At 41.8% G+C, this 13,626-nt stretch overlaps 1 protein-coding gene across 12 annotated transcripts in view; it reads right to left on the bottom strand.

Moving 5' to 3' along the window:
- Positions 1-13,626, bottom strand: part of Ehbp1 (EH domain binding protein 1) — a 334,331-nt gene that overhangs the window by 57,127 nt on the left and 263,578 nt on the right. For 10 of the 12 annotated variants that reach the window (XM_037208953.1, XM_028876338.2, XM_028876341.2 and 7 more), the window contains one exon: positions 633-780. In XM_037208953.1, coding sequence (XP_037064848.1) covers positions 633-780 — 148 coding nt within the window. The remainder of the gene's footprint in view (positions 1-632; positions 781-13,626) is intronic. The other 2 variants (XM_028876340.2, XM_028876349.2) reach the window with 1 other exon arrangement.

The following is a 13,626-nucleotide window of genomic DNA, read 5'->3' as shown; positions in this document are numbered from 1 at the left end:
CTCGCAGCACAGAAACATCAAGGAATGATCTTACAAAAGGAAATTCCCGGAGTGGGTGACGTCCAAATGCACACTTAGCGTGCATAAGACCCTGGGTTCAATCTCCAGTATAAGCCAAGCAAAGTTTCCCATGGAAAAGCTCACCACTAGCAAGTCCCATATTCTAGACATGAAGGATGTGACTGCATTTCATCTACTCTTCTAACAGCGAGGCATCAAAAACCAAATTCTGTACGACGTTTCTGCTAAAAAGTGTCATCTCCTCTCCCTCCTCTCTTTCTTCCCCTCTCCTTTTTCTTCTCCTTTTTTTTTGATTTTGAGACAGGGTCTTGGCCAGCCCCAAGCTTGAAATCACCCCTGCCTCAGCATGCTAAGCGCCAGGATTACTGGCTTGTGCCCCCATGTCCAAGCTAAAGAATGATGCTTACATTAGAAATTAAGGCAAAAAGCTGGCTTGGAAATAATAACAGTTCTCTTCCGATTTACTATACTTCCTTTAGCTTAAAAAAAAAGTATCAATAGGCTAGAAAGTTTACGGTTTTGATGTAACATTTTGAAGTAAAAAGTCCTAAAAGGTCCAGGGAGGATTTCTGGGTTCTCTGTAGAGTATGCTACAAGATTCTTTAGCTCACCTCCAGATGCCTTTGACCTTTCTTTCAACTTTTCTGCGGCCATTTCACCATAGCTGGGAAGTTCTGACATCTTCACTCCGCATCGAGCCTCTGCTATTAGCTGACGCGCTCTCTCTCTCAGCTGCCGACGTCTCTCTTCATCTTGCTGCTAAGATATATTGAACAGTTGCCAGCTCAGTAATTGACAGAAATGCAATTTCATTTTCAATCTGATCATCGTGATAGGAGCTGGGTACAGCATGGTGCTTGGCCCACATTATAAACAGGATGCTCTGCATCAGCTGGATGTCACACCATTTTTAAAGACACCTCAGCACCATCTCCTTAAAACATTTACAAATCATTGTATTAAAATGTCCATAATAAATTTAAATTAAAGAATGTTTGGCAATACATGCTATTAAAGAAAAGGCAGAAATCAGTAATACAAGAACAGACTTAGAGAAGAAAGTCACACTAATCAGAAGAATTTTAATTAATAGTTTATTTTTCAGGAATAATACTTAACTTGCTATTTTCTAATAAAGGTACTAGGCACTATCTAAAAGACACGTTGATACTTTAAAATACAGCTACACGATATCGGTCGAATAGAGGAATGGTATTTTTTCCATAGAGTAAGAGTGAAGATAGCAGACCAGTGAATAGTTCCAACTTCAAAACTGCCAACAACAACGTAATGGTGATACGAAATTCTTTTCCACTGCATCTCCTCAGAGATGCACAAAAAGGAAAACAACAACAAAAAAAGTCTAAAGTTTTTGAATTTAAAATTACTCAGACCTACAACAAACCCACTACTGTAGGCTCCCGTTGCCTGGATTTTCCCACCACGATGAACTATACTGGAACAGGGAACTGAAATAAATTCTTTCTCCTTTGAGTGGCTTCTGTCAGAGCATTTTATGTAGCAACAGAAAAAAACCAAAAACAAAAGACACACATGTAAATATTTTTAAAGTAATGCTTCACTATAACTTAGAAACAGTATATTTGGCTGGGGGCAGACAAAAGGCATCATAGCTTTTGCATCACACCTGCAGAATGAGTGGAATCTGGAATTGACAGATTAATGTCATCTGGTTATGGCGATTGTTGTACGTGAGAATAGGAGGTCAGAACCACAGTCATACAGACAAGAAAGCATGTGGAACAGGAAGTCAGAACCACACAGTAATAAGGACAAGAAAGCATGTGGAACAGGAGGTCAGAACCACAGTCATACAGACAAGAAAGCATGTGGAACAGGAAGTCAGAACCACACAGTAATAAGGACAAGAAAGCATGTGGAACAGAAGGTCAGAACCACACAGGCATACAGACAAGAAAGCATGTGGAACAGGAGGTCAGAACCACAGTCATACAGACAAGAAAGCATGTGGAACTGGAGGTCAGAACCACACAGGCATACAGACAAGAAAGCATGTGGAACAGGAAGTCAGAACCACACAGGCATACAGACAAGAAAGCATGTGGAACTGGAGGTCAGAACCACACAGGCATACAGACAAGAAAGCATGTGGAACTGGAGGTCAGAACCACAGTCATACAGACAAGAAAGCATGTGGAACAGGAAGTCAGAACCACACAGGCATACAGACAAGAAAGCATGTGGAACAGGAGGTCAGAACCACACAGGCATACAGACAAGAAAGCATGTGGAACAGGAGGTCAGAACCACACAGGCATACAGACAAGAAAGCATGTGGAACAGGAGTCAGAACACACAGGCATACAGACAAGAAAGCATGTGGAACAGGAAGGTCAGAACCACACAGGCATACAGACAAGAAAGCATGTGGAACTGGAGGTCAGAACCACACAGGCATACAGACAAGAAAGCATGTGGAACAGGAGGTCAGAACCACACAGGCATACAGACAAGAAAGCATGTGGAACTGGAGGTCAGAACCACACAGGCATACAGACAAGAAAGCATGTGGAACTGGAGGTCAGAACCACACAGGCATACAGACAAGAAAGCATGTGGAACAGGAGGTCAGAACCACACAGGCATACAGACAAGAAAGCATGTGGAACAGGAGGTCAGAACCACACAGGCATACAGACAAGAAAGCATGTGGAACTGGAGGTCAGAACCACACAGGCATACAGACAAGAAAGCATGTGGAACAGGAGGTCAGAACCACACAGGCATACAGACAAGAAAGCATGTGGAACAGGAGGTCAGAACCACACAGGCATACAGACAAGAAAGCATGTGGAACAGGAGGTCAGAACCACACAAAAAAAAAGAAAAACAGAAACACAGGCATACAGACAAGAAAGCATGTGGAACAGGAGGTCAGAACCACACAGGCATACAGACAAGAAAGCATGTGGAACAGGAGGTCAGAACCACACAGGCATACAGACAAGAAAGCATGTGGAACAGGAGGTCAGAACCACACAGGCATACAGACAAGAAAGCATGTGGAACAGGAGTCAGAACCACACAGCATACAGACAGAAAGCATGAAAGAGTCAGAACCACACAGGCATACAGACAAGAAAGCATGTGGAACAGGAGGTCAGAACACAGCAACACAAAAAAGGCATACAGACAAGAAAGCATGTGGAACAGGAGGTCAGAACCACACAGGCATACAGACAAGAAAGCATGTGGAACAGGAGGTCAGAACCACACAGGCATACAGACAAGAAAGCATGTGGAACAGGAGGTCAGAACCACACAGGCATACAGACAAGAAAGCAAGATAGAAAAAAAAGAAAAAAGCAGGAACGGATCAGAACACACAGCATAAGACAAGAAAGCATGTGGAACTGGAGGTCAGAACCACACAGGCATACAGACAAGAAAGCATGTGGAACTGGAGGTCAGAACCACACAGGCATACAGACAAGAAAGCATGTGGAACTGGAGGTCAGAACCACACAGGCATACAGACAAAAAAGCATAACAGCAGAACAGAAAGCATGTGGAACGGAGGTCAGAACCACACAGGCATACAGACAAGAAAGCATGTGAACAGAAAAAAAAACAAAAAGCATGTGAACAGGTCAGAACCACACAGGCATACAGACAAGAAAGCATGTGGAACAGGAGTCAGAACCACACAGGCATACAGACAAGAAAGCATGTGGAACTGGAGGTCAGAACCACACAGGCATACAGACAAGAAAGCATGTGAACAGGAGGTCAGAACCACACAGGCATACAGACAAGAAAGCATGTGGAACAGGAGTCAGAACCACACAGGCATACAGACAAGAAAGCATGTGGAACAGGAGTCAGAACCACACAGGCATACAGACAAGAAAGCATGTGGAACAGGAGGTCAGAACCACACAGGCATACAGACAAGAAAGCATGTGGAACAGGAGGTCAGAACCACACAGGCATACAGACAAGAAAGCATGTGGAACTGGAGGTCAGAACCACACAGGCATACAGACAAGAAAGCATGTGGAACAGGAGGTCAGAACCACACAGGCATACAGACAAGAAAGCATGTGGAACAGGAGGTCAGAACCACACAGGCATACAGACAAGAAAGCATGTGAACAGAGTCAGAACCACACAGGCATACAGACAAGAAAGCATGTGGAACAGGAGTCAGAACCACACAGCATAAGAAAAAACATGTGGAAAGGAGTCAGAAACAAGGCATACAGACAAGAAAGCATGTGGAACAGGAGTCAGAACCACACAGGCATACAGACAAGAAAGCATGTGGAACAGGAGTCAGAACCACACAGGCATACAGACAAGAAAGCATGTGGAACAGGAGTCAGAACCACACAGGCATACAGACAAGAAAGCATGTGGAACTGGAGGTCAGAACCACACAGGCATACAGACAAGAAAGCATGTGGAACAGGAGGTCAGAACCACACAGGCATACAGACAAGAAAGCATGTGGAACGGAGGTCAGAACCACACAGGCATACAGACAAGAAAGCATGTGGAACAGAGCAGAACAGGAGAGTCAGAACCACACAGGCATACAGACAAGAAAGCATGTGGAACAGGAGGTCAGAACCACACAGGCATACAGACAAGAAAGCATGTGGAACAGGAGGTCAGAACCACACAGGCATACAGACAAGAAAGCATGTGGAACAGGAGGTCAGAACCACACAGGCATACAGACAAGAAAGCATGTGGAACAGGAGGTCAGAACCACACAGGCATACAGACAAGAAAGCATGTGGAACAGGAGGTCAGAACCACACAGGCATACAGACAAGAAAGCATGTGGAACAGGAGTCAGAACCACACAGGCATACAGACAAGAAAGCATGTGGAACAGGAGGTCAGAACCACACAGCATACAGACAAGAAAGCATGTGAACAGGAGTCAGAACCACACAGGCATACAGACAAGAAAGCATGTGGAACTGGAGGTCAGAACCACACAGGCATACAGACAAGAAAGCATGTGGAACTGGAGGTCAGAACCACACAGGCATACAGACAAGAAAGCATGTGGAACTGGAGGTCAGAACCACACAGGCATACAGACAAGAAAGCATGTGGAACAGGAGGTCAGAACCACACAGGCATACAGACAAGAAAGCATGTGGAACGGAGGTCAGAACACATACAGACAAGAAAGCATGTGGAACTGGAGGTCAGAACCACAGTCATACAGACAAGAAAGCATGTGGAACTGGAGGTCAGAACCACACAGGCATACAGACAAGAAAGCATGTGGAACGGAGGTCAGAAACACAGATAAACAGAAAGATGGAACAGGAGTCAGAACCACACAGGCATACAGACAAGAAAGCATGTGGAACTGGAGGTCAGACACACAGTCATACAGACAAGAAAGCATGTGGAACAGGAGGTCAGAACCACACAGGCATACAGACAAGAAAGCATGTGGAACTGGAGGTCAGAACCACACAGGCATACAGACAAGAAAGCATGTGGAACAGGAGGTCAGAACCACACAGCATACAGACAAGAAAGCATGTGGAACAGGAGGTCAGAACCACACAGGCATACAGACAAGAAAGCATGTGGAACTGGAGGTCAGAACCACACAGGCATACAGACAAGAAAGCATGTGGAACAGGAGGTCAGAACCACACAGGCATACAGACAAGAAAGCATGTGAACAGGAGTCAGAACCACACAGGCAACAGACAAGAAAACATGTGGAACAGGAGTCAGAACCACACAGGCATACAGACAAGAAAGCATGTGGAACAGGAGGTCAGAACCACACAGGCATACAGACAAGAAAGCATGTGGAACTGGAGGTCAGAACCACACAGGCATACAGACAAAAAGCATGTGAACAGGAGGTCAGAACCACACAGGCATACAGACAAGAAAGCATGTGGAACAGGAGGTCAGAACCACACAGGCATACAGACAAGAAAGCATGTGGAACAGGAGGTCAGAACCACACAGGCATACAGACAAGAAAGCATGTGGAACAGGAGGTCAGAACCACACAGGCATACAGACAAGAAAGCATGTGGAACAGGAGGTCAGAACCACACAGGCATACAGACAAGAAAGCATGTGGAACTGGAGCAGAACCAACAGCATACAACAAAAGCATGAGAGAGTCAGAACCACACAGCATACAGACAAGAAAGCATGGAACGGAGTTCAGAACCACACAGGATACAGACAAGAAAGCATGTGGAACACACCACACAGGCATACAGACAAGAAAGCATGTGGAAGGGAAACACACTAAAGCAGTTGGACCACTGAAAGGGGTTTGGTAGGTTGGTTTTTTTATGTTGTTTGTTTTCATAGGCTTTTTTTTTTTTTTAAGTTTAGGGGAATGAAAGACTAATCTAGCAGTAGTGCATAATACAGATCAACACAGAAGAACCAGAAAGACATGAATTAGCAGGCTTATGAACAGCCCAATGAAGTCACAGAAACATTCAGGAAGAGGAAGTACTAAGAGGAACAGAAAAGAGAAATGCAAGAAACATACTTGAGACAGGATTGATTTCTGTGCCAATTTTTGGTTAGAGATGTGGATTCAGAAGGTACTACAACTATGGACTTATAATAAAAATAGAAAACTAAAAGAAATCATAAGGAGCCCATGTTTGGGTTAGACAGCGTGGGTTTGAAGATGTAAAGGGGCATCCAAGCAAAGGTTTTTTTTTTTTAAAAAAAAAACATATTTATTTATTTATTTATTTATTTATTTATTTATTTATATTTTATGTATGAGTGCTCTGCATGTATACCTGCACATCAGAAGAGGGTATCATATCCTATTACAGATGGTTGTGAGCCACCATGTGGTTGCTGGGAATTGAACTCAGGACCTCTGGAAGAGCAGCCAGTGCTCTTAACCACTGAGCCATCTCTCCAGCCCCCAAGCAAAGGTTTTAACAGAGTCTGAGGCTACGTAAAGCCAGGGCTACAGTGTTGATGGATGGATACAAAGAAGCCTGAGAAGTAAGGAGGCTACCGACTAAAACTGGAGAATATCTGTATTTATGTAAGGGGGTGCAGAGGAAGAAGAGAACAAGACCACCAATCGATCATGAACATCAAAGTAGAAGAGGCTTTCAAGAAAAAACACAGCTGGGCGTAGTATGCTCACCTTTAAACCCAGCACTCAAGGCAAGGCAGGCGGATTTCTGTGAGTTCAAGGCCAGCCTGGTCTACATAGAGTTCCAGGACAGGCAGGGCTATATGGAGAGACCCTGTCTAAAAAACAAACAAACAAAAACAACCTATGACAGTGAACGTTGGAAGTCAGTCAGAAAATTAGAAGGGGCACTCAGGCTTGATGGACAAGGCAGACACCAGAGAGGTGGAACTCAAATCTGCATATTTCTTTAAAAATATTTTTTTGAGGTAGCTAAAAATCAAGAGATTTTGGCATCATCAAATTAGTAAGAGCAGATTACTAGGTGTGTCAGGTAGGCCTAGGGACATACTCTGAAATTCTAGGTAGGCAGACTGACACACTTCCAACTATCAAAAAGAACATAGAGCAGCCGGGCGGTGGTGGCCCACGCCTTTAATCCCAGCACTTGGGAGGCAGAGGCAGGCAGATCTCTGTGGGTTTGAGGCCAGCCTGGGCTACAGAGTGAGTTCCAGGAAAGCCGCAAAGCTACACAGAGAAACCCTGTCTCGAAAAACCAAAAAAAAAAAAAAAAAAAAAAAAAAAAAAAAAAAAAGAACATAGAGCACAATGAACTGAATCAGTGAAGTCACACATGAATGAATGAAAACTGTACTTCAATATGATATAGAACTTACAGTATCATAACTCACAAAATCTGTGAGCACAATAAGAAGACACACAGAGAACCATATGTAAATAAAAATTGGAAACCTTTAATCCAGAGGTTGGTCTTACTGTCATTAACACTGGGTCAACCACACACCATGCGTGTTTTGATATGACTGTGTACACATATAATACTCTATCCCAAGTATTAAAGTGAACCCACCAAGCTTCTATAACTTCCACTTTATCCATAAACACAGGGGACAGAGAAACAAAACAAATAACACAGCAAGGAAGCAGCCCCCAAACCAACCTCCACAAACACAGAATTACACATTATCTCGGACACGGCGAGGGACTGTTCATGATTCAGAGAAATGTAAGTCTGATCCCACTGTTCACAGAGAAAAGGCAGGACTGACAAGGAACGTGGGAACATTTTCACAAGTTTGAGCTCAAGCGTGCACGCGCACACACATACACACACACAGGGAGTGAGAGTTGTTGAGAATATACGAAATTGTAATGGTGGAGACTTCTGGGTTCCATATGTGTCATGTAGCTACTTGAGGATGCTTACAGCTATAGCTAGCTGAAGCACTTAGAGGCAGAGAAAGGAGGATTTTGAGTCTGAGGTGAGCCTGGGTTACATAGCAAGACTCTGATTCAAAAGTGGTCGTTTTATTTTAATTTTCTATAATGCAAACAAACTGTCCTTGTAATACGTGTTATTTTAACATAAGAACTGTAGAAGAGAAGGAGGGAGATGAGATGATAACTTCTTGGGGAAGGACAGTGAACAAGCAAAAGAGAGGTCTAACATTCAAGAGAAGTTTTCTTAGCCTTTGGAAACAAGCTCATTTGTAAGCAGCGGAATCTACAACATGCAGCTTAGTAAGCAGGAAGACATAAAAATAATATACAAAAACCTTTCCCTCGTTATCCGTCTGTCTGAACTCTGAATATACACTATGAATAAAGGAAGATAAGGCTTGATGATACTTTAGTGATAATTACTGATATTTCCTGAGCTTTCATGTGCTAAGTGAAAGCTATATTTTATATTCATTATTCCATTTAATTCTTTTTTTTGGTTTTTCGAGACAGGGTTTCTCTGTGTAGCTTTGCACCTTTCCTGGGACTCACTTGGTAGCCCAGGAACTCACAGAGATCCGCCTGGCTCTGCCTCCCAAGTGCTGGGATTAAAGGCGTGCGCCACCACCGCCCGGCTTATTCCATTTAATTCTTATACCCCACCCTTTTAAACTAATGATAACAGGCTTCAAATCCCATTGCCACACAAATAAAACATCCAATAGTTCAACCCATGTCTGTTTGACTCCACAGTACTTGCTCTTAACTATTAAATTATTTGATCTGCAAAATGTCAAGTTAAAAACAGATGTGGCCGGGCGGTGGTGGCGCATGCCTTTAATCCCAGCACTCGGGAGGCAGAGCCAGGCGGATCTCTGTGAGTTCGAGGCCAGCCTGGGCTACCAAGTGAGTCCCAGGAAAGGTGCAAAGCTACACAGAGAAACCCTGTCTCGAAAAACCAAAAAAAACCAGATGTGGTAGCACACATCTATAATCCCAGAGTTTTGGAGATGGAGGCAAGAGAATCAGGAACTAAAGGGCAGCCTTAGTTAACATAAATTCTAGGCTAGCCTGGGCTATAGGATAACTGGTCTAAAAAAACCAACCAACCAACACCAGAATCAAGAGGCAGGCGAGATGGCTCAGCGGGTAAAGACCCTTGAGCTGGATCCTTGGAACCCACAAGGTGGGAAGAACGCTCCTTTCTGACTAGTGCCCTCTGACCTCACAAGCATGCTGTGGCATGTGCAGGAACTAATTCCCAATCCCAAACCAATACACAAATACAATATTTAAAAAAAAAAAAAAGAAAAACCAAAACAAACCCCCAAAGATCAAGTATAATGACCAGCTAAGAAAGCTGAGCCTTCACTAGCCCTGTACCCTTCAAACTTGAAGAGAGTGGGAACATTAATAAACACCATGATTTAATATGCTGCAGGCAACAAGATTTAAGCCAATTTCATTACATGAATAATAACTTCTTACAGCGCTAGGGTATGATGATTCAGACTAAGATGAAGCAGTCTTTGGTCATTTTAGCTGAGTTAAATGATTCTACCTTTCCAAGAACAAAATGGGAACCTACTTTTTTCTCACAAGCTAAAACTCCCAAATGTTGCTGAGAGCTCACTGAGAGTATGACTTAAAGTAGGCAATCATTAATAAAAACAGCTCTAAACACTAATCACCACACTTTATCAATTTCCATGTAAATTGTTTGTTTGTACTTATTTACCCATCATTGTTCTCTACACAATAGAAAAATGCAAATGAACAAATCAGAATGCAGCCCTAATGGGACTTTCTGTTTATAACCATTAGCCCAGAGGTGTGCTGTAATTCAATTCTCAAGTAGCAAGATTTAGCCTCATTAACAGACTGCAAGGGCAGGTTACAACTCATAAAACCCTACAGTAAACAAAGTTTATAGACACAGCGCAAAATCTTGAGCCTGATTGACAGAATTCTAGTTCCCTATCAGATTGCCTTAATTTACTTTTCTACTAATGTCCTTATACCACAGAGACAATTTTGCTTGGGCCCACAGCTCTCTAGTGGGATGGTATATCTGTATTGTTTGTTTTCTCACCCTAAAGAACCAACTGAGAAAATAAAAGATAATTGTTAAAAGTCATGGGAATGGAGCTCAGTGGTAGAGCATTTGTCTGTCTGTGAAAAGCTCCAGGTTCAGTCCCTAGCACCATGGCTCCCCATCCTCACAAAAAGCCATGAAGGAAAAACTTGCAATTATATCAATTGATTGCATAAACAATATTAGTTTAATTGGTAGTCCTAAATTTTCAGTTTCTTCATGATGAGAGATTCATTCTAAGTAAAACTATTTCATTTATATGTAGATTCCACTAAAAGTCAGATCATGGGAGTTGGAGCTACAGCTCAGTTATTGAATGTTTACTTCACATGCATGAGATCTTGCATTCAATTCCCAGAAACACAGTTTGTTTAGCAATATTTAAATAATAGATGGCAACAAAATCTGTGAATTTTTATCATATTTACTAAAAGTGGCTATACTGTTCATGTCCAAAGACAACATGACCAGAGCATAGAGTCAATAACCACTGTATTAATTTAGTAAAGCATTTTAGTGCAAACTATTCAAGCATATTGGTAATATTTGTGATGATGTTTTGCCTATAGTTAAGCACAGAAATGTGTTTTTGTTATCTTTTTTGACCAGTCTACACATGAAACAAGACAAGGACTAACCTGCTGTCATGAGTAAAGCATCAGTTCACTTGTGAAAAGGTCTCTCTCTGAGGTGCAAGGGCACACCAGGTTAGGGGGCCGCCATCATTAAAGGGAAGCTGGACAGATGGCAAGTCTACCTTCCATTGACTTCTCACTACATAAACCTAAGTAAGCTGAATTAGTCAGGTACTGTTTCTAAGACATTTGCCTTTTTCTACAGAGTTAGAATGACTTAAGAGGTCTATCTTGCCTTTCTAAAATGAATGTACTACAGGTAAAGTCTGATGGGAGCTTATTTTGGGAGGCCTCCCTTCCCATGAGTATCATTACAACGACCTTCTGAGGAAATGCTAGCGTGTTTTCATACACTGTATGTTCTGTCTCTGCTCTTCACAGTGCTGTGTGATAGCTATCAACATCTTGACTGATCGAAACAATCTCACTTAAATACACTGCTTAACATCATACACATTACAACTGCCATAGTAAGAAATAAATTTAGTGTCATCTTGAAATTTCAAAGCAATGATCTATATAATGGATTACATAATACATACTTCTAGCACTTTTCAGAGACCCCATTATTATTGTGATATTTTCTGTTCTTTCCAAGTTGAAGTTTCCAGTTCAAGTTTCTCTTTGTGGTACTCAGGAAGACAGGGGAGGCAAACTAATTTGTTTATATTCATTTAAAACCTGGGTCCCAATCTTGAAGTAGAAACCCCCAGGAGAGAGGTGAGGCCAACGAGCCTGCACTTCAGTACATCAGACAGAAACTATCACACAGGAGCTGGGTCAGAGCTAATAACTTTGGACACTAACTCAAAAATACCCAGCCTTTCCCTGCATGTCTCGAGGCCTCAGCCTGCCGTTTTCCTTGCCGTGCTGAAATGGTCTGTGACCTGCTACAGAGGGAGGCACTAGTAGAACTTGACGAGTTACGGACAAACTCTTCTAGAATAGTAATGTAATTCCTTGTTTCCTTCCCATAAAAATGTATTGGTATGCAATTTTTATATTTCACAGTTCACCGACATCTAGGCAAGCTTTCTTCCACTGCTTCAATGGCGCTACTTTTAATTTTATCCTCCTTAGCTGTAGTAATTAAAGTGATCAGCAGTGGCACCCCAGCAGCTCTGACACGGCGACAACCCCCTAGCAGACTCTGCTCTTAAAGGGAAGGAGAAAAAGACTAGTTTCATTTCACAGAGAACAAGAAAATCAAGCCTCCCCAGCCCTCAACTTTATTCAATTGTTCTTTCAGCCGCCTTCGGATCTTAAGAATCAAATAAAAATGGCTGCTATGGGGGGTCCTTTTTATTCTGGCCGTAAATGTCACAGAGTGACATTACTTTAGGCCAAAAATGTGCCATGGATTTGCAAAGGTGAATTAGAACATGAGAAACTGTCAGTGTAGTTTCTGAGGTCATTACCCACCAAGGGTGTCTTTACAACAGGAAATAGTTCCATTCAGTCACTTGAAAAAAGTCCTTCTGCTTAAGAAACGTGCATCTATTATATTTTCAAGAAACAAAGCTTTAAAAAAGATATCAGACAATATTTGTATCCTTACCCCGTAAAAACTTTTACAACTGAACAATTCCCCCTACCCCACTTACAGACCCAAAATCTGAATTTCTTTCTTGTGTTGGCTCTAGTGTTTCCTACAGTTTTAGTAACTGGACTTTAATTAAACTAAATAAGTTTTTGACATAAAAAAATTTATTTAGTGCTTCTCAAAATGGTCCTTAGAATTCCCCAATTTTATAAGAAACTAAGAAAAAGAACTTGATTGTCATCTTTTCATCAACAGACAGGAAGCTAAGCTCTCTTATTAGCACCAAGTACGGACAAAAAAAAAAAAAAAATTCCATGCTTGTCCAGAGGCAAGGATTATCAAAGCTCACCTATTCACCTTCTACAGAAAACAGAATAAACAAATTACCAGGACTTTAGAGGTCTGGGTAGACCACTAGATGTTGTACTGCCAACCTGGTCAGCTCTTGACTGAATAAATAGGATTTAGGGTGAAACATTAAAACTGTTTAGCAGATCTTTTCAGTTCATTTCAAACTTTGCTTATGCTGGTTTATAATATAAGCAGACATGCTTTAAATGACCACACCTGCTCATTCTCTGGGGATGGTCTGATCTCTGATTCTCTAACAAAAGAAGAAAGAAAAAAAAATCAGTCTTTCTTGTTGCAAAACAGAGGGGAAAGTCAGAATCGTTCTCAAGTTTGCTCCATCTGGTCAGATTAAATCTTTGATCAACCTCGGGGATTACATTTATTTTTGTAGTAACCATTAAATTTTGGATTTGTTTCATACACATAGGCAAAATAGTAAGGGCAAAATAGTAAAAGAACATAAATTTAAGTTTGAGATTTAGTTTTTTTTTTTTAAATAGGAATAGGAAATATAAAAGGAAAAATATATTCAGGAAAAAACAGACATGTATTTCAAGAACGTAGATTTCATTAATAGTCAACTCAT

This window comes from Peromyscus leucopus, chromosome 10, assembly GCF_004664715.2.
Source record: "Peromyscus leucopus breed LL Stock chromosome 10, UCI_PerLeu_2.1, whole genome shotgun sequence".
NCBI lineage: Eukaryota > Metazoa > Chordata > Mammalia > Rodentia > Cricetidae > Peromyscus > Peromyscus leucopus.
This window is presented reverse-complemented; position numbering and strand designations above follow the sequence as displayed.